The sequence below is a fragment of the Elephas maximus genome, chromosome 19, assembly GCF_024166365.1.
Source record: "Elephas maximus indicus isolate mEleMax1 chromosome 19, mEleMax1 primary haplotype, whole genome shotgun sequence".
Lineage (NCBI taxonomy): Eukaryota > Metazoa > Chordata > Mammalia > Proboscidea > Elephantidae > Elephas > Elephas maximus.
This window is the reverse complement of record NC_064837.1, coordinates 72687853-72708022: the sequence shown is the minus strand read 5'-3', so window position 1 is coordinate 72708022 and position 20170 is coordinate 72687853. Positions and strand designations below refer to the sequence as shown.

The 20170-nt window shown below is 45.8% G+C and overlaps 1 protein-coding gene across 4 annotated transcripts in view; it reads left to right on the top strand.

Moving 5' to 3' along the window:
- Positions 1-20170, top strand: part of B3GNTL1 (UDP-GlcNAc:betaGal beta-1,3-N-acetylglucosaminyltransferase like 1) — a 186135-nt gene that overhangs the window by 145954 nt on the left and 20011 nt on the right. For 3 of the 4 annotated variants that reach the window (XM_049859177.1, XM_049859176.1, XM_049859179.1), the window contains 2 exons: positions 8250-8345; positions 16960-17084. In XM_049859177.1, the coding sequence (XP_049715134.1) occupies positions 8250-8345; positions 16960-17084 (221 nt within the window). The remainder of the gene's footprint in view (positions 1-8249; positions 8346-16959; positions 17085-20170) is intronic. The other variant, XM_049859178.1, reaches the window with a different exon arrangement.

The following is a 20170-nucleotide window of genomic DNA, read 5'->3' as shown; positions in this document are numbered from 1 at the left end:
TTGAGAGGGTTCAGTGTCTTGATTCATGTAAAATGTCCTCTTGGAGCCCAGCCACCATGCTGTTGGAAGCCCAGCTAGCCATAAGGAGAGTGGGGCCTGAGGCTCTGGCTGACAGCCCACCTGCCCACCACAAGACTCAGGCCACCATGACAGTGGAGCCTACCCCTGGGACTTCGGGGGTGCACTCCTCGGCAAGATTGTGGTTTTCAGGGATCCCTCTGTTCCTGCGTCCACAGTGTCCACTCTGGGCCTCTGTGGGCACATGTGACTTTGCTGCATCACTGAAATGCAGACCCGAGTCCTTCTCTCCCGGAGCCCTGTGGTGCCTTCCCCCAGATGCACTCAGAGTCACAGGCCCCACCCTGAGTTAGATGGGTCGGATCCAGGAGTCCAAGAACATACTGGCAGGGTGGGGATGGGGGCCAGGACCTGCTTCTGTGGGTGACCAGGACATGGGGGAGTGGTGGTCACAGGTTTTCTAAGGGCACAATTGAAAGATTAGACGTCCTGGAAATATTAATCAGGGAATCAGCCAGTATTCTGTTTAGAGACAGTTTTACTTTGCTTGATTTGGTTTGTGAAAGAGTGTATATGTAGAATTACGATGTTAATATACTGTAAGTATGTACATACATACTTCACTGAGTGAGCACAGGTAGGTGGAGAGCACTGTGTGCAGAAAAGACAATCACCTGTGAACAATTATTTTCATTTCCCCATGTGCTCTGCTCTTGAGCGCCACCTGTTGGGGGTGGAAATGCTAACGGCTGCAGCTGCTGGTCCTCTGCCTCCGGCTCAGGGTGCCAGGTCTCTGGAATTCCTGGGCCCTTGCTGGCTTTGGGCGGCAGGTGACGGCGCCCAGCCCTGGGGTCAGGGAGCTACAGGTTTGCAGGTGGGTGCACTCAGTTGACAGCACTCCACCCAAACCTGGGCCTAGCGCTCAGCGGGTTCTGGGCAGTGGGGACATTGTGGGCTGAATCCCACACTTCATTGCCCACTGAATCCCACACTTCATTGCCCACGAGCTTGGACTTCAATGTAAACTGTGTTTTCAGACTGAGAACAGGCCTTAGGAGTGACAGAAGCTTGGCAAGGGACCCCTGGAAGATGCAGGACTGAGCTACACCAGGGTGTCTGGGTGGGACCTTGTGGGGAACTGTCAGTGTGGGCTTTGTTGGAGAAGCCCCGGGAACATGCTGTGGGGGCCCCCCACATCTGGTCCTTGGGCCTCCAGAGAAAGGTATCTCTGCATCTTCTGCCCTGTAGGTAGAACTGCCAGTCGCCAGGAGAAGCCGTTTGAGGGTCACTTGCCCGATCTGGGGTGTGCTCTGGCTCCAGATGCTAAAAAGCAAATTTTCCTCCCTCCCTTCCGTACCTGCCCCAGGTGCCACTGCTTCTGTATACCGCATTTAAGAGCAGTCCGCAACAGTGGCACTTAAGACAAATTGGTCAGAAAAACAATGTACAGACAGACACCTCAAGGACGAACAAAACAAGGAGGTGAGGTCAGCAAGGGCAGAGTAGGCTTGGGCAGCATCAACTCCGCAACATTCCGCCACCTGCAGCCACCAACTCCGCAACATTCCGCCACCTGCAGCCACCAACTCTGGAACATTCTGCCACCTGCAGCCATCGACTCCGGAACATTCCACCACCTGCAGCCATCGACTCTGGAACATTCTGCTACCAGCAGCAGACCACACATTCTCAGATGGAGAAGGAAAACTTACCAAGAGGGACTATATTCTGGGCTGTAAAACAAGTCTCAGTATATGTGAAAGGCTCAAGTCATATAAAATGCGTTCATTGTCCATAATGTACTAAATTAGAAACCAGTAATAGGAAAAAAAAAAAATTGCCATAGAGTCAATTGTGACTCATAGAGACCCTGTAGGGCAGAGTAGAACTGCCCCATAGGGTTTCCAAGGAGCACCTGGTGGATTTGAACTGCCGACCTTTTGGTTAACAGCTGTAGTATTTAACCACTATACCACCAGGGTTTCCAATAATAGAAAGTTATCTGGAAAATTTCTAAATATTCCGAATCTCTATAAGTAAACACCTTAAATAAGCCAGTGGTCAATGAAGAGATCAAAATGGAAATTAGAAAGTACTTTGAATTAAATGAAAATTAAAACACATATCAAAGTTGTGAGATATCTTGAAACAATACTTAGAAGCAAATTTATTTATAGCACTAAATGCACATATTTGAAAAGAAGAAAAGTCTCACATCAATGACCTCAGTTTCCACCCTGACAAACTAGAGAAAGAACAAATGAAACTCAAAGAAGCAGAAGAAAGGAAATCATGGTAACAGTGGAAATCAGTGAAATAGAAAAACAAAAATGAATGAAACCAAAAGTTGGTTCTTTGAGAAAATCAGAAAAATCGGTAAACCTCCAGGCAGATTCAGAAAAAAAGATGACAGAAATTACTAATATCGGGAGTGAGAGATGTGACATAACTATAGATTCTACACTTATTTAAAGGATGTTAAGGAAATATTTTGAACAACATTATGCCAATAAGTTCAACAACTTTGATGGAGTGGACATCTTCCTTGACGGACACAAACTACCAAATCTCACTCTTAAAAAACAGACGTGAATAGCCCTATAGCCATTAAAGAAATAAAATTTATAATGAGAAAAAAAAACCTCACAAAACAAAAGCTAAAATCACTCTAGGCCCAGATGGCTTCACCAAACATTTTAGGAAGAAATGCCACTTCTACACATCTGGGGTCAGGTGCTCTCCTGAGGGAAGAGACGGAAGGAAACACCTGTACCAAGAAGAAAGCTGGGCCCCAGAGGCTATTGCCCAACCACCTGCAGGTCCCAGACTGCCACTCGCCCAGTGCACGGCATGATAAGCTTTACACAACATGAGATTAAACACAGGATTAGTTCATGTACAAATAAATTACAGTTTTACACAGTGGCTAGAACTGATGACTGGCAAATTTCTAAAAGCGTGGTAAAAGCCGCACAGGTTCTGTCTTGTTGGAAACCACACTTGGAGATTCTAAACACCCAGAAACTTAAGCAGCTCTTTGGGTTAGCACCTGCTTGACAAGGCAAAACCCACGGGTGTGACCCCTCCCGGTGTCCAAGGCCAGCATTGCTGTCTGTGGGCGGGGGGGGGTGCACAGTGTTCCACTTTATTAGACTTTAGTCTAGACATAAATACCATTTGTGGAGAAAGGTCCCTGGGTGAGCACTGGTGACCTCAAGTGGTGCTGGTCAGAATGAAGCATCGTTGTCCTTTTTACTCCTCCAGCCCCATTTCTCCTCTAGAATTTATTCCCAGTTGTCTATATCAGGAGCCGTGGTGGTGCACTGGTTAAGAGTGCGACAGCTAACCAAAAGGCTGGCAGTTCAAATCCACCAGCTGCACCTTGGAAACCTTATGGGGCCATTCTATTCTGTCCTGTTGACTCAACAGCAACGGGTGTAGTTTTTTTTTTTTTTTTTTCATTTGTCTGTATCACGGACTCCCTGGGTGGCATTCAGAGGTACCTTGGAAGAAAAGCCTGGTGACCTGCTTCTGAAACGTCATAGCCTTGAAAACCCTGTGGAGCACAGTTGTACTACTCACACATGTGGTCGCCAAGAGTAGGCATAGACTAGATGGCAACTGGTTGGTGTTTTTGTCAGTGTCGGCATCGTTTCACAGAGAGGGAATTGGGGCACTGGTGAAAGCAGGGAAATCGAGAGGCAGGGGTCGCTCTGTAGGAAGGTGGCCTGATTCACCCAACAGCCTCAGGCTCGGGACTGCCCTCCAGGAGCTGGCATCGCACACAGCACTTGCTGCTCCAGAGTGGGTTTCGAGCATCCACCAGCACACAGAAATAACGCAAAGCTGTCTCCTCTCCACCGCCACCCAGTCACCTCTGGTGGGCCTTGGTGTTCAACAGTGTGATGGACCTGGGGTCGCCTGGCCCCTCTATGTGTGCATGTGTGTGTGCTCACACACACACACACAGAGTAAGGAATGTAGCTTTATTTAGGTAGCTTTTTCTCTGACTATAAAAATAACCTTGCTTTTTAAGTTATTAATAGACTTTTTTAGAGCACTTCCAGGGTTACAGAAGAACTGCACAGAAAGAACAGAGAGTTTCTGTACACCCCTAACTCCCAGATCCCCCTAATATTTACATGTTGCGCTAGCATGGAACATTTGTTAAAATTGATGAGCCATTATTGACATGTTATTATTTCTAAAGTCCATAGTTTACATTTCAGCACCATCTGTAAGTCTGTGGTACTGTGGGGGCTTGTGTGTTGCTGTGACGCTGGAAGCTATGCCACCAGCATTTCAAACCCCAACAGGGTCACCCATGGTAGACAGGTTTCAGCAGAGCTTCCAGACTAATACAGACTAGGAAAGAAGGCCTAGTGATCTAGTTCTGAAATTTAGCCACTGAAAACCCTGTGAATCACAACAGAATACTCTCTGATACAGTACTGGAAAATGTGCCCCCTAGGTTGGAAGGCACTCAAAATACACAGTCACAACAATGGACTCGAGCATGCCAATGGTCATGAGAATGGCACAGGACTGGGCAACGTTTCATTCTGTGGTGCATGGGGTAGCCATGAGTCAGAGCTGACTGTAGCAACTAACAACAACAGATAGCTTACATTAGGGTACCCTCTGTGTTGTACAGTCCTCTGAGTTTTGACATGTGCATAGTATTATGTAATCTTGCTTTTTTTTTGTTTAAGAAATCAGAAAATACAGGGAAATACAAAGAAAAACATGTAGAATGTCACCACTCATTGGCACCCACTGTCCTCCTTTTGGTGCATTTCCTTCCAGATATTTATAAATCTTGTGGAATCACTCCATTCTGTTTTGTAATGTGCTTATAATCTGCTTATTAAAGTCACATCCTTTGCCTTAACTCCTGTTTGAGATATTGATTTTGACATTCATCATATGTATAATCTTTTTAAATAATAGCTTTATATCATTCACATACCATAAAATTCATCCTGTTTACATATACAGTTCAGTGTTTCAGTGTGTTCACCAAGTTGTGCTGCCATCACCACTATCTGATTCCAGAACGTTTTCCCATCAGTGGTCAGTCCGTGTTCCCAACACCTCCAGTCACTGGCAGCCACTAATCCACCTTCTGACTGTATGAACTTGCGTATTCTAGACATTTCATGTAAATGGAATCATACAGTGTATGGCCTTTTGCGACTGGCTCGTTTCACTTAGCATTGTGTTTTCAAGGTTCATCCGTGCTGTATCAGTGCTTCGCACTTTCTTATGGCTGAGTAATATTCTGTTGTGTGAGTAGACCACATTTATCCACTCATCAGCTGATGAACATTTGAGTTGTTTCCACTTTTTTGGGTGTTATGAATAATGCTGCTGTACACATCTGTGTACAAGTTTTTGCGTGGACATGTGTTTTCAGTTCTTTTGGGTATTTACCTAGGAGTGGAATTGCTGGATCATAAGCATAAACTCTATGTTTAACCTTTGAGGAACTACTTCCCAAAGCAGCTGCACTATTTTACATTCCCACCAACAATATATGAGAGTTCCAGTTTCTCCACATTCTCGCCAACACTTATGAATATCTGTCTTTTTTATTACAGCTAAATTTTTTATTTATTTAAAATAAAAAAGTAGGTGTGAAGTGGTATGCTATTGTGAATTTGTCATTTTCCTACTAATTAAGGGCGGCATCCCTGGATGGTACAGCGAAAGGTTGGAGGTTTGAGTCAAGCCAGAGGCACCTTGAAATAAAGGCCTGGCAATTTACTTCTGAAAAATCAGCTATCTAAAACCCTATGGAACACAATTATACTCTGACACACATGGGGTGGCCATTAGTCAGAATAGACTTGACGGCAACTTGTTAACTAGTTTTTATGGTTAATGATGTTGAGCATTTTTTATATGTGTTTTGGACATTTGTGTATCTTCTTTGGAGAAATGTCTTTTTCAAATCCTTTGTCCATTTTTAAATTAGGTTGCCTTTTCATTGTTGAGCTAAAGAGTTCTTTATATATTCTGGACACCAGACCCTTATCAGACATGTGATTTGCAAATCCTTTGCAACACATTGTGTGGGTTGTCTTTTACTTTCTTGGTATTGTCTTTTGAGGCACAAAACTTTTTAATTTAGATAAAATCCAGTTTGTTTTTTTCCTTTGGTTGCTCTTGCTTTTGGTGTCATATCTAAGAAACCATCGCCTAGACCAAGGTCATGAAGATTTACCCTTATGTTTTCTTCTAAGAGTTTTATAGTTTGAGCTATTACATTTAGGTTTTTCTTTCACTTTTAGTTGATTTTCATATATGGTATGAGGTAGGGATCCAACTTCATTCTTTTGTATGTGGATATCCAGTTTCCCCAGCACCATTTGTTGAAAAAAATTGTTATTTCTCCATTGAATTGTCTTGGCACCTTTGTCAAAAACCAGTTGACCATCAACGTATGGGTTTATCTTTGGGCCCTAAATCCTGTTTATGTCTATCCTTACGTCAGACATAGAGGATAAACGTCTTGACTACTGTAGCTTTGTGAGTATTTTTGAAACTGGTAAGTGTGAATCCTCCAATTTTGTTCCTCTTTTTCAAGGTTTTTTTGGCTATCGTGAGTCATTTACATTTCCATATGAATTTTAGGGTCAGTTTATCAATTTCCTCAAAGAAAGGCAGCTGGAATTTTGATAGGGATTGTGTTGAATCTGTAGATGAATAGGGGAATATTGCCATCTTAACAATATTAAGTTTTCCAATCATGAACAGAGGATTTCTTTCCATTTATCTAGGCCTTTAATTTCTCCCAACAGTGTTTTGTAGTTTTCAGTGTACAAGTCTTATACTTCTTTTGTTAAATCTATTCCTAAGTATTTTATTTTTTTGATGCTATTTTAAATGGAATTGTTTTCTTAATTTCATTTTTGGATTGTTCATTGCTGGTGTATAGAAATACAATTGATTTTTGTATATTGGTCTTGTATCCTGCAACCTACCTGAGCTCATTTACTAGTTCTAATAGTTTTTTTGTGGATTCCTTGGAATTTTCTATGTATAAGATCATGTCATCCGCAAATGGAGGTAGTTTTACCTCTTCCTTTCTAATCTGGATAAATTTCATCCATTTTTATTTCCTAATTGCCGCTGCTAGATCCTCCAATACAACATTGAGTAAAGTAGTGAGATCAGATGCTCTTGTCTTATTCCTGATCTTAGGGAAAAAGCTTTCAGTATTTCACCATTTTAAGTATGATATTAGCTGTAGGTTTTTCGTAAATGTCATTTATCAGGTTAAGGAAGCTCCTAGTTTGCATGGTTTTATGATGAAAGGGTGTTGAATTTTGTCAGATGCTTTTTCTGCTTCTATTGAGATGATCATGTGACTTTTGTCCTTTATTAATATGGTATATTACATTGATTTTTATATTTTGAACTAACCTTGAGCTCTGAGGATAAAACCCTCTTGGGTCATGGTGTATAATCCTTCTTATATGTTGCTGGATTCAGTTTGTTATTTCGTTGAGGGTTTTTGTACCTATATTCATAAAAGTGAGTAGTCTGTAGTTTTCTTGTGATACTTTTTCGTATTAGGGTAATGGTGGCCTCATAGTATGAGTTAGGAAGTGTTCCTGCCTCTTCACCTTTTTTGGAAGAGTTTAGTAAGGATTCATATCAGTTCTTCTTTAAACACTTGGTAGAATTCACCAGTGAAGCCATTTGGTCCTGGGCTTCTCTTTGTGGAAAGTTTTTTGACTACTATCTCAATCTCTTTTATTTGTTATAGGTCTGTTCAGGTTTTCTGTTTCTTCTTGAGTCAGTTTTGGTAGTTTGTGTCATTCTAGGAATTTGTCCATTGCTTCTAAGTTATCTAGTCATTATATCCTTTTATGCTGTTTTTTAAATTTTTCTTCTCATGGTTAAAAACACATAAAGCTTTACCATCTGTCACAGGCAGAGGGGAGTGTTCCCAATTAAACAATCAGCAAGCATTAGCACAGGAATGGGGACCTAGGGTTGGTCAGTATTTGGCCACTGATGCCTGTTGTCATTGATAAAGCCCCCTTCCGCCATCTGTCAGCCTTGGGCAGAGACACCATTGATCGGCTGTAGCCACTTGAACCTATGGAGGAGAAATGTGCAAATTCATTTGTCACTCTCTGAATCTCACTTCATGGGACATAAACTGTAGGTTGTTTGTAACAAACTGTTCTATTAACTCTGTCATCATTAATTGCTCCTAGGTTTTTACTTCAAACGGCCCAACGGTGATCATGCCTACCTGGTTCTGCTCGAGAGCATGGTTTTCCCACGTGGGCTGGTTTGATGAGGGTGGGCAGGTAAGTGTTGAAAAGAGGGGCACTAATGGGCCCCCTGGAGCCCTGGTGGCATGGTGTTTAAGAGTTCAGCTGGTAACCAAAAGGTCAGCAGTTCAAATGCACCAGCCACTCCTTAGAAACTCTATGGGACAGTTGTACTCTGTCTTATAGGGTCGCTGTGAGTCGGAATTGATTCGACAGCAACAAGTTTGGTTTTGGTTACGGGCCCTCTGGCGGAAGTCCCACTCTGGAATGGGACTTCTCCACAGTGTAGTCCTGGCCTATATGTGCTCACCATACTCCCCTCCCCCTGCCTTCAAAGCCTCTTCCCTTCTTCTGCCAAGCTGTGCCTCCAGGTCAGAGTTGGTTCAGGAAGCCCTGCCTGTACTACGCCCAGAGGCACTACACTTCCTTTGTTGGCTAAAAGCGGGGATTTCTGTGTGAAGGCTGTGGGCCTGATTCACACCTGCTGGGGGAGGCTCCCTGGTCTCCGGTTCCAGGTTACCTCATCCCAGCTTAAAAGCTGTTTGTGGAAAGCAAGGCCAGGCTGTGTCTGGGATGACAGAAGGGAGAAATGGGGGGCGGCCTCCTCATCCAGGCCTGACGGCCTCCTCTGCATCCCCAACGTGGGATCCCTGCAGGGGCTGGAGTGCCCAGCCCACTGGCATCTACCTGTGATGGGTGGAGAAATGGTGACTGCCCAGCCGACCCCTCTCTACTCCTAGACAGACAGAGTCAGAATGAAAATACCCCACCCCCTGCAAAAACAAATCTTAGGTTTGGTCAGTTTATTTTCCCTTCAACCTTCCTTAAAAAAGGGCTTTTGAGAACTCGAGGTCTGGTCTCGATGGCAGGGGAGACGTACTGGGAGGTCCCTGCCAGGCCATTCTTTTAGGGCCTTTGATGAGGCCACACACACACATAGGTGCACATAGAGGCTTCCCCGCACACACACCACCCACTTCTTCCAATGCAGCAGGGCCTAGAACTGCTGCTGGGCAGAAAGGAGCCCAGGGTCAGGCAGAGGAGGGTCTGGGCACAAGGCTTCTGATGGTCTTGAGGCTCTGGAGACCCCTCTTCCTGCCCTGTGGCTGTAGCAGGTCTGCCTCAGTTTCCCCTTGTGAACCTACAGTGTGAGGCCTACGCCATGCACCCCCATGCCTCTCCTCAGCCCCTGACCAGCGCCTCCCCTCTTGATCATCTGCTGCCTGTGTCCACAGGACCCCAGCTGACCCTGGGAACTTCCCCAGACCAGGACAGGTGGACACATGCCTGATGCCCCTCACCACGGTCACGCGCAGGGGCTTCCACCAACCCGCGAGGCATGTTCTTGTGTCTATATGGAGGACACTGGGCCTCAGAGAGTTTCAGTGATCAGCCACAGATCACAGGTCTGTGCTGCATCCCCAAGGTTGGCCAGCAGGACCCACGCCCACGAGGAGGAGGCAGTCAGAGTGGGGGTCTCAGTGCCTGCGGGATGACCTCACGAGGATCCTGTGGCCCCACTGGTCTTCAGCTGACAACGTGGGGGGCCTTGTGGGCATCCTTCCCACGTGGACTCAGTCCTGCCGCTGCTCCTATGCCCACTGACAGACCTTCTGTCCTTCCCCTGCTCTGTTAGAATTGGAGGTGCCGATTTTCCATGGAATCTACCAGTTCACGAAGTGGGAATTTGGGTGCCATGATGCTGGCTGGTTTCTCACCCCCACCCCCTTCTCTGTCCTCCCCTGAAGCACCAGCAGGTACTGCAGGGCGGGGTAGCTTCTCATCAGTTGAGATGCCCATGGAGGTGCTGGTGAACCAAGAACATCCATCCCAGCAGGTGTCCTCACCTCTGAGTGACTCTGTCAACACCACCGCTCACTGGGGCTGGACCCCAACACCTACTGTTCCTGTTTCTTCTGCAGAAAACGCTGCAGTGCCTGGTGAACAGAGAGTTTCCAAAGTCTGCTGCAAAAGACGTACTCAGTGTTTTCAAAAGCAAAGGACTCACTTTGATGACTAAGGTGTGCTTGACCCAAGCCATGGTCTTTTCGCTCGCCTCATATGCATGCAAAAACTGAACAATGAAGAAGGAAAATGGAAGAAGAATTGATGAATTTGAACTGTGATGTTGGTGAAGAGCATTGAATATGCTGTGAACTGTCAAAAGAATGAACAAATGAGTTTTAGAAGAAATAGAACCAAAATGCTCCTCTTAAGCGAGGATGGCGAGATTTTGGCTCACTCACTTTGGACCTGTCATCAGGAAAGGCAAATGACTAGAAAAGGACATCATGTTTCGTTAAGCAGAGGGTCAGTGAAAACAAAGGAAGCCCTCAGTGAGATGAAATGACACCATAGCTGCAACAATGGGTTCAAACATACCAATGACCATGAAATGGCACAGGACCAGGAAACATTTGGTACGTAAGGTTGCCATGAGTTGCAGCCAACTCAATGGCAACTAACACCAACAAGAGTCCCTGAAACAAAAAGGAAAGTAACACAAGCAGTGTGTTGTTGGTTCAGAACAGGTTGCTTACAAGGGCAGGTCGTGGCCCCACCACACCGAGTTGGAACAGCCAGAGAACGCTTGTCATTGCCACGAGAAGGACAAGTTATTTAGAAAAAATGTTGCCCAGCACAACAAGAACTTTTTAAGGGCACGTATTTTCATTTCTGTTGGATAAGAACCTAGGATTGGAATTGCTGTGTGAAAGGATAGTACGCCTTTAGGTTTATAGTTACAGTCACATCTTTCTCCAAAGGGTTATACCTTTCACACTCCCAGCGCTGTGAATGAGAGGTCCTAGCCCCTGGCCAACCTTTGGTATTATTAGTCTTTTAACTTTAGCCATTCTGGTTGGTGTTCTGTGGTTTCTCGTTGTACCTTAATTTGCACTTCCAGGATGTCTAATGATGTTGAACTATTTCTCTTGCACTTACTGGTTATTTGTGTATCTCCTTTTGTGAAGTGTCCAGATCTTTGGCCCATTTTTAAGTGGGCTGTCTTTATTGAATCACCAGTGTGTGGTCAGATATTTGCTTTGTGAACATTTTCTTGCGTTTTTGGTCTCTCTGTTCTTGGATTTCTCCCTCACTTCTGTTGCTCTGGTGGCATAGTGGTTAAGAGCTGTGGCTACTAACCAGAAGGTCCACAGTTTGAATCCACCAGGCGCTCCCTGGAAACCCTATGAGGCGGTTCTACTCTGTCCTGTAGGGTCGCTATGAGTCAGAATCAGCTTGACAGCACCAGGTTTGTTTGTGTGTGTGTTTCTGTTGTTCTGCTTGTCCCGAATTCTGTCCTCTGCTCTTCAGAGCAGAAGGATTGTTGGTTTCTATCCCCAGGAGTATCTGTTTGCTTTTCTATGCTCGCCATACTCCAGGTCCTGGTCTCGTATGTCGTGTACGGAGCTTATAGTTGTTGTGAAGGAGGATTTATTTCAGCCAACCAAAGCCAGAATCTGTCATCTACTCTTGTGTTTTTAAAATTTATTTGGCACTAAAGAAAGTTTGTATTTTGTTCTAGTGGTTACCTTTGTATTTATTCTCGTTTTTAATGCCCTTAATCGCATGTTTTCTTATTAAACCTTTTATGATCTGCTTTTGTCCATTTTTAAAGGTATTTTGACTCCCACCTACAACAACCAAGGAAATTATTCTATTTTCCTCTTTTTATTTCCCTTTTCCTTTCATTTTTTCCTGCTGTTGTTGTTGTTGCATTATTTCTACTTATGTTAGAACATCAACATTCATGTATCATTCTTCTACCTGTGTCCTCATCTTTGTAGTCTTAGATCTACAGTTAAATGAAATGTTCACCATTGGGACTCCATGTCTTCTCCAGCTGGGTGAAGCTGCAGTAGTCCATGAGTTCTTGCACATCCACAACTATTTTTCTATAGCCCTGATACTTGAAGGAGAGTTTGTATAGAAAATCCTTGGTCTATATTTTCTTTCTCTGGATGTCTTGAAAGTAGTATTTATTTCATTGTTTCCTTGCTTTATATGCTATGAGAAGTCTGATGCTAATTTAATTCCATTGCTTTTGTAAATTATGTAATCTTTTTGCTTGGAGGCTTTAAGGATTATTTCTTTATTTTTAAAGTCTATTAGTTTCGCTTGGATTTGATCTGGTGGCCTTTTCGATGCATAGAACCAGGTCTTTTATTTCAGGAATGTTTTCTTAGATTATAGTTGTAAATACTAGCTCTGTTTCATGGTTTTTTTCTGTTTCAGAGACTCCAGTTATACACTGGTTAGATTTTCTTTGTTTTTCATTTCAGAAAATTTCTTTCTAGTCTTTTTTTCTTTCTTTCTTTATATCATCTTCATTTCTTGGTAATTTTCCTAAATTTCTTTAATTTCAAATTTTTACTCAAATCTACTTTCCTTTGAGGACCTTGTAATTTGATCTTCACTTCTCATATAATTTTGTCTTTTTCTTTATTTTTTGAGTTCAATCAACTCTTTTTTTAGCAGCCTTATTGAGGTATAATTCACATATACAACTCACCTATTAAAATGTGCAGTTCAATGGATTTTAGTAAATTCACAGGGTTGTGCAACCACCACTACAATCTAACATTTGAACCTTTTTGTTCCCCCAAAAAGAAGCTGTCTTAGGCTGGGTTCTCTAAAGAAGAAAAATTAGCGAGGTGAAAAAAAAAAAAAACAGAGCTTTATCTCAAGGAAATGGTTCATGTGGTTGTGGAGGTTGGCAAATCCCAAAGTCCGTGGGTCAGGCGTTGGCTGGAGGTTTTTCCTGACTCACATGGTTGCAGGGGCTGATGAACCCAGAATCAGCAGGTCAGACAGTAGGCTGCTGGCTCACAGAGCTGCAGAAGCCAGCAAATCCCAAAGCTGGCAGGTCAGAAAACAGGCTGCTGACTCAAATCCTAGGAACTGGAGGTCAGATGATGATGAGCCAGAAACAGGATCCAGAGCGAGCAAGCAAGCTTTGCCAGGACGTCTGTATACCTATATGTATGTGGCACAGGCCACACCCCTGAGAAAAGTCCCCTTATAATTGGTTGGCTGATCACATAAGATTACTTCATGGAGGTGATGGCATTATATTACTTACATTGTTATTGTCGTTAGGTGCCATTGAGTTGGTTCCAACTCATAGCCACCCTGTGTACAACAAAACACTGCCCAGTCCTGTGCCATCCTCACAATTGTTATTCTTGAGCCCACTGTTGCAGCCACAGCGTCAGTCCTTCTCATTGAGCGTCCTCCTCTTTTTTGCTGACGCTCCACTTTGCTAAGCATGATGTCCTTCTCCAGGGATTGGTCCCTTCTGACAACATGTCCAAAGTATGTGAGACAAAGTCTCACCATCCTCACTTCTAAAGAGTATTTTGGCTGTACTTCTTCCAAGACAGATTTGTTTGTTCTTTTGATAGTCCATGGTATACTCAATACTCTTCACCAACACCCTAATTCAAAGTTGTCAGTTCTTCTGGGAGATAACAAAATGGAGGATAATTACATAACCATGTTCTAGCCAAGTCGACAGTAGCCCTGTACCCACTAGCAGTCATGGCTCCTCGTGTCTCCCCCTGTTCTAGCTGAGCCCTCATCTACATTGTTCCATCCCCCCTTTTTCCTTTTGGTTTTTGGAGGGTGCTTCAGTTTCATACTTAGTTACTGAATTTATCTTCAGGATGGTTCTCTATTTCCTTAAATGCTTGTTGAGGAGTGTATTTTAGCATGGAGTGTTGTGTTACAGCGTATTTTCTGTTTTATGGTTTGGTTTTGTTGTTACTGTTGGGGTGGGAGGAGAGGGAGATGAATTTTTATCCACTGAAGTGTTTGGTTCTTGTTTTTCGTTTTCTTCTCATGCTGGTATCATGAGTCGGAATTGACTCGACCGCAGTGGGTTTGGTTTGGTTTTTTGGCTCATGCTGGTTTTGTGTAGATGTAGACAGTTCATGTCTGTGCATTCTGCAGACAGATGGCATTTTCCATGGTTCACATGATTACTAACTCGAGAACTCCCCCTGTTGTCACTGTGGTGAAGTGTAGGTCCTTTCATGGACTTGGTGGGGGATGAGGCTTGGGAGAAGGCTATTTACCTTTGGAGTCTCTTAGTTTCCTTTTGTCTTACTGAATCCTAAATCTCTCCACCCCTCCCCTGTGCTGTGCCTCTTTTCCCTTCACCTCCAGGTCTCAGAAGCATGTCCTCCTGTGCCTTTTGCCCTTTCCACACTCAGGATCACACTCTGACCCACAAGAGCGTTTTGAGGGTGGTGTGCTCAGATGGACCTGCCCTCTCCTTCCCCTTCTGCACAGTTCTCTTGGACTCCCCAGTCCCTGTGAAGGCGGCTGGAGCTCAGGAGGCAGACTGGCTGGAAATTGGCACTCATCTCCTCGATGATGCTGTACACCTGGGTGGTCTTCTCTGTTCTTGTTGATGTGGATCATGTTTGGAGTATATGTGGGAAGATTTTGGTCTAGGCAGCCCCGTTTCCTAGGTAACTTAGAAGTCCTCCCTGACTCATTTTTAAGTGGTGGCACCTCTTCTCCCATGGCGGTGCGGACATGCAGTTTCCATGCAGGTCCAGGACACCCACTCACCTGCCGAAATCCCAGCTCTATGTGAACAGGACCCTGCAGTGGGGGCTGGTGGGCAGAGTTGGGAGAAAGGGGTGGCGACATCTCTAGGCCCCTCTGTACTGGCGAAAGCCTGGTGGGTGCTGTGGTGAGGGTGGGGTGGAATGAGACAGAGCAGAAACCCTGAGATTGGGGGAGAGTAAGATGGGGACTGACCCCCTCTACCTCCCATGGTCCTCCTGTTGTCTGAGGAGGGACCCAGCATCCCCTCCTAGGGGGAGCAGAGGTACCACCTGGGGTCTTCCTTTGACTAAATTCTTCCTTTTTTGCCAGAAAATAGGGAAACCCCAAGGACTGTTATTCCTGGTCTTTGAGAATGCGCTCACGCAAACCTTCTCTCTCGGCCCTAATCTTGTAGTGACCACAGGGTCCAACGTGCTCTTTGAGGTACCTTCAGAGATACAGAAAATTAGAGAAAAGAAAAAGAGATACAGGTTACCTGTCAGCCCATCCCCCACACAACGGCCGTGAGTGGAGGTGGATGTCCCTTTGTCTTTCCTATGGACAAACTCAGCAAAGCTGTAAACATGATTTCGAAACCTGTTTTTTAACTTGGTATTTTATTGTAAACCTTTCGCTGTTGTCTCATGGCCTTGTAAAAAGCAATTTTAATTACTGTATAGAGTTCTATCAAGTAGATGCACTATAATTTACTTAATGATTCCACCAGCATTGGAAATTGGGTGGTTATAGTTCAGTGTCATTAACAAGACTGCATGGAGCATCTTTGAGGACGTTGTGTTGAGGATCGTTCCCTTAGATCAGCCTCTGTCGTTGCTGCTTTGTGGGTGATTTCTCAGAGGCCCGGCTCAGAGCGTGCCCATAGGAAAATCAGCTTGGTCAGCATCAGCAATCGCCTCATGAAGCGACTGAGGGTGGGGTGGTGGCAGACTGAGTTTTCCTGCTCGAGTTGAAGAACCTGGAGGTGAAGTGTCACCAGAAGATGGGGTGGATTCAGCTGGCATCCCGGCCTGGAGCCCTCCCCGGGCAGAGCGATGAATCCAGGCGCCTCTCTGTGAAATCCAGAGAAGCATCGCATTCAGGCACTTTGGCGAGTCCCCAGGCTGGCTGAGCCTAGGGTCATGCCTGGTTCATCTTTGTGCCCCTGGAGAGAGAGCCCCAAAGGTCCTGTTTCTGAGGGTGGTGAAGGCCACATGATGCCGAGCAGACCTCCCTGGACCCAGATCCCATTCACAGTCCAGGCCCCTAGAAGGCCTCAGTGATCTGCCCCTGGCCCCTTCCTGCCCCTCAGCCAAACCCAGATGCCGACATTTCCTGCCCAGGACCAGTGGCCCTCTCTTCCTGAAACCCTGGGAAGACTCTTCTGGCTGAGATAGAAGTCCACCTCGTGATGCATGACAGGGTTCTCATTCCCCTCCCCAAAGAGCCCTGAGGAAAGGCCTCTGGGTGGGGGTTCCTGGAGGGGCGGGGGCTCAACCTCAAGGGGCCTGGTTTGGACACACCCTGCCTTCAAAAAACTCCTGAGACGTGAGGTGTAAGTTAGGGGTCTCTGAGGTATTTCAGGGAGTTTCTAGCAAATTCTTTTTATGGGAGTTAACGTAGATGGGCTTTCAGCCTTGTGGCTGGTCTTTTCCTTCCTAAACTCCCTTTGGGTGAGTGGGGCCACCGAAGGAGGCCCCGGGGTGATTGCACACTTGCTTAGAAAGATTGGGGACAGGTGCCTGGTGACTGTCCCCCCCTCCGGGGTTTCCTATAAAGCCCACCTGTAGGGCTGTGGGGCAAGGGCTCTGTGGCAGAGGCCCAGAGAAAAGACCCCCAGACCTAGGGCGCAGGGAGCCGCAAGGCCCACGCTGACCCCACGCCCTGCAGAGTGTGGAGACAGGACTCCGGAAGAACGTACCCTCGTGGGGGGGGGCACCCCTCTGCCATGTCGCCCCCCCCCCCCCCGCCGTCAACCCGTCTCACCACCCCCCGCCCCGCCTCCCGCCAGCCCCCAGGTCCGGCCCCGTCCCCACCTGGTGCAGGCCCGTGGAAGCCCCCTCCCTCCGCGGACCCTCAGGCGGTCTCTCCGCAGGGCGTGCCGGAGGACCTGCTCTTCTTCCAGGAGCATCTCCGCCGCGGCGGCCGCGTCGTCCGCGTGGAGCGGAGACTCCTCCTCTACCGGTACCACCCTGGGGCCGCCTCGCTGTCCGTCCTCGAGTGAGTGCGGGGCTGGGGGGGCTGGGGGGGCTGGGGGGGGCTGGGGGGGGCTGGGGGGCGGGGGGGGCTGGGGGGCGGGGGGGACGGCAGGCGTTGGGAGTTGCTGAGGGGGCTGCTGGGGTCTGAGAGTCGAGTGGGAGGGCTGGGGAGGGACTGAGGGGGGCTGAGGGTGGGAGATTGATGGCCATGGGTGAGGGCTGGAGGCCGGAGGGGGGCTGGCTGAGGCACCTGGGCGAGCTGACCCCCCGCGGGCCCAGTGTGGAGGGGAGGGGCTGGTGGGTCCCGGGGGGCCAGGGGCCCCAGGATGCAGGCCCGCCCATCAGCTCTTTGTGTGATTGAGGTAAAATTTACGTGTTCTTTTTAAGTTTTCTTTTTATCTGGTCTAACCCCACCTGTTCTCAGAGAGAGCTCCTTGGACGTCTGACTCCATTCTAGGCATGGGGGGCATGAGGTGCAGGTTTTCTTCCCCCACCCACCACCTCCCGACCCACGCTGAGGGGAGCCAGACCCAGTGCTGGGGCCTCACAAGGAGGGAGACTTGGCCCTTGACGTTGTGGGAGACTGGCTGTCTCCCTCTTTCTCCCTCTTGTCCTCGGCCCCAGGACTCCCAAAGAGGGTAGAGAGTTAAGAAGAATGGGGTTTGGGTGAAAAAAAAGGAGAAAAGGATGTATTTTTAAGTTTTTAGTTAAAATATATATGTGCAAGTTAAATTGATAGATGGTAGATACAGATAGCATCTCTATAGACTAGCAATGGACAATTGGAAAATGCATTTTAAAAAAATGAACAGTAACATCAAAACCAAAATACTTGGGTAAATTTAAAAGTATGTGTATGTCCTTTATCCTAAAAACTATAGAAAACATTGCTGGGAGAAATTAAAGAAGACCTGTAGCTAGAGAGAGACACAGTGTTCATGATTTGGAAGACTCATTATGTTAACATGTCAGTTTTCCCCAAGCTGATGTGTAGATTCAACACAGTCACAATAAATGTCCCAGCAGGCTTCTTTGTAGAAGTGATAGTCCTAAAATTCAGATGGAAATTCAAAGGACCCCAAATGGCCTGAGCAATCTTGAAAAGAAGAACAAAACTTGAGGACTCACAGTACCTGGTTCTCAAATTTACTCTAAAACTACAGCAATCAGGAGAGTGTAATAACAGAATACCAATAGAAAAATAGATCAGTTAAACAATAAGAATCCAGAGATAGACTCATAAATCAGTTAATTTGCAGCAAGGTCTCCAAAGCCATTCAACAGAGAAAGGAAAATAATGTCAACAAATGGAGCAACTGGATATCCATATGGAAAAAAAAATTGAATCTCAACTACTATTTCACAATACAGAGAAATTAATTTGAGATGGATCTCAGACCTAAATATAAAAGCTAAAACAAAGCTTTTAGAAGGAAACGTCAGGTTGTATCTTCACAGTTTGGGGAAAATTTTGTTAGAGAAGATGCCAGAATCACTATTTAAAAACTGATAAACATCAAAATTAAAATTAAAAACTTGTGCTCATCAAAAGACACCATCAGGAAGATAAATATGCAAACCACAGACTGGGGAGAAAGTATTCACAGTCCATATATCTGACAAAGGAAGAGTATGGTAAATGTATGAAGAATCCCTATGACCCAACAATAAAAATACAAATAGTCCAGTAAAAATTGGCAAAATATTTGAAGAAACACTCAAAAAGCAAAACACATAAAGGGTCAGTAAGCACCTGAAAAAGTGCTCATCATTATTAGTATCAGGAAAATGCAAATTGAAACCACGTTACACCCACTTCATTTTTGGGTGATTCCAAATGTTGGCCAGAATGTTGGATTACAAGAACTCTCAGATACGGCTTTCAGGAGTGTAAAATGGTGCAGCCTCCTCGGAAAACTGTTGGGTAACTAAGTTGATACCAACCCCATGACCCAGCAATTCCAGTTCTAGGTGTTTACCCAAGAGACATGAAAACGTGCATCGCCATGGCACAGGTACAGGGATATTTGTAACAGCTCTGTTCATAATAGCCGAGAACGGGGAGCCACCCACGTGTGCACGAGCAGGTGAATGGGTAAACACATCTGGATATATGCTCGTATTGTGGGTGCTCCTCAGCTATAAAGCGGTCAGTCTGCAGGTAGGTGTGACAACACAGTTAATGTGAAACTCGTGGTTAGTGAAAGATGCTCGACACAGTTGACGTCATACTGTGGGATTCTGTTTATGTGGCATTCTACAACGGGCAAACCTTGCCCCTGGTGATGGAAACAGAGGCATGGTTTCCTTCAGGGCTGGGGTGCATGGGAACTTTGTGGGGTGTGGATTACATGGATTTGTGCCTTTGTTGGAACCCGCTGGCCTCCACATTTAAGCTCTCTCACCTTCACTCTGTGTAATGAAACCTTAATAACAAATATAAGTATCTGAGAATCGCCCCTCCAAGGAGGAAGCCTCCCTACCACTGGTAAATGGCGTTGAAAACTGGGAAGTAGAACACCACAATGGGCAGCTGGCTGCGGTCCTCCGGATATTCCCGTGCTGGAAGCTCTCTGACAGAGCCGTGGAAGTGCTGGAGTGCTCTAGAATCTCTCATCATCCTGAAGGTTTGCTTACGTGTGCTCTACACTTTGAAATTCTGCGAAGCGCCGGTCTCAGGGGTGCACACAGAACACGTCAACCCCATGGTTTAGCGGGCGCCCGGTACCCAGGAAGAAACCAGGCAGCAGGCCAAAAGCTTTAGTGCCACACATCCTGGGCCTGCGTGCTGACAGACCATCCTTTATGTGGAGAGATTTATTGCGTGGTGAGGCTTTGCCACCCACAGCCCAATCCAGTGATCTAATGGCAGTTTCTGTGTGGGATTAAACCTCTGAGCCAAGAGTGGCAAACCTCACATGGTAACGGGCTTTAATTGTAACCTTGGGCTTCCTGAAGAGTTTAATTATTTCATAGTTTCTCTAACAAAGCTCTTCATTTGAGAGTGTGACTTGATTCCTGCCCTTTTATTTTAGATTGATATTGGGCAGCATTTGTAGCATTAAAAACTTACGAAAAATTTGAGATACGCCGATAGGCATAAAGAGA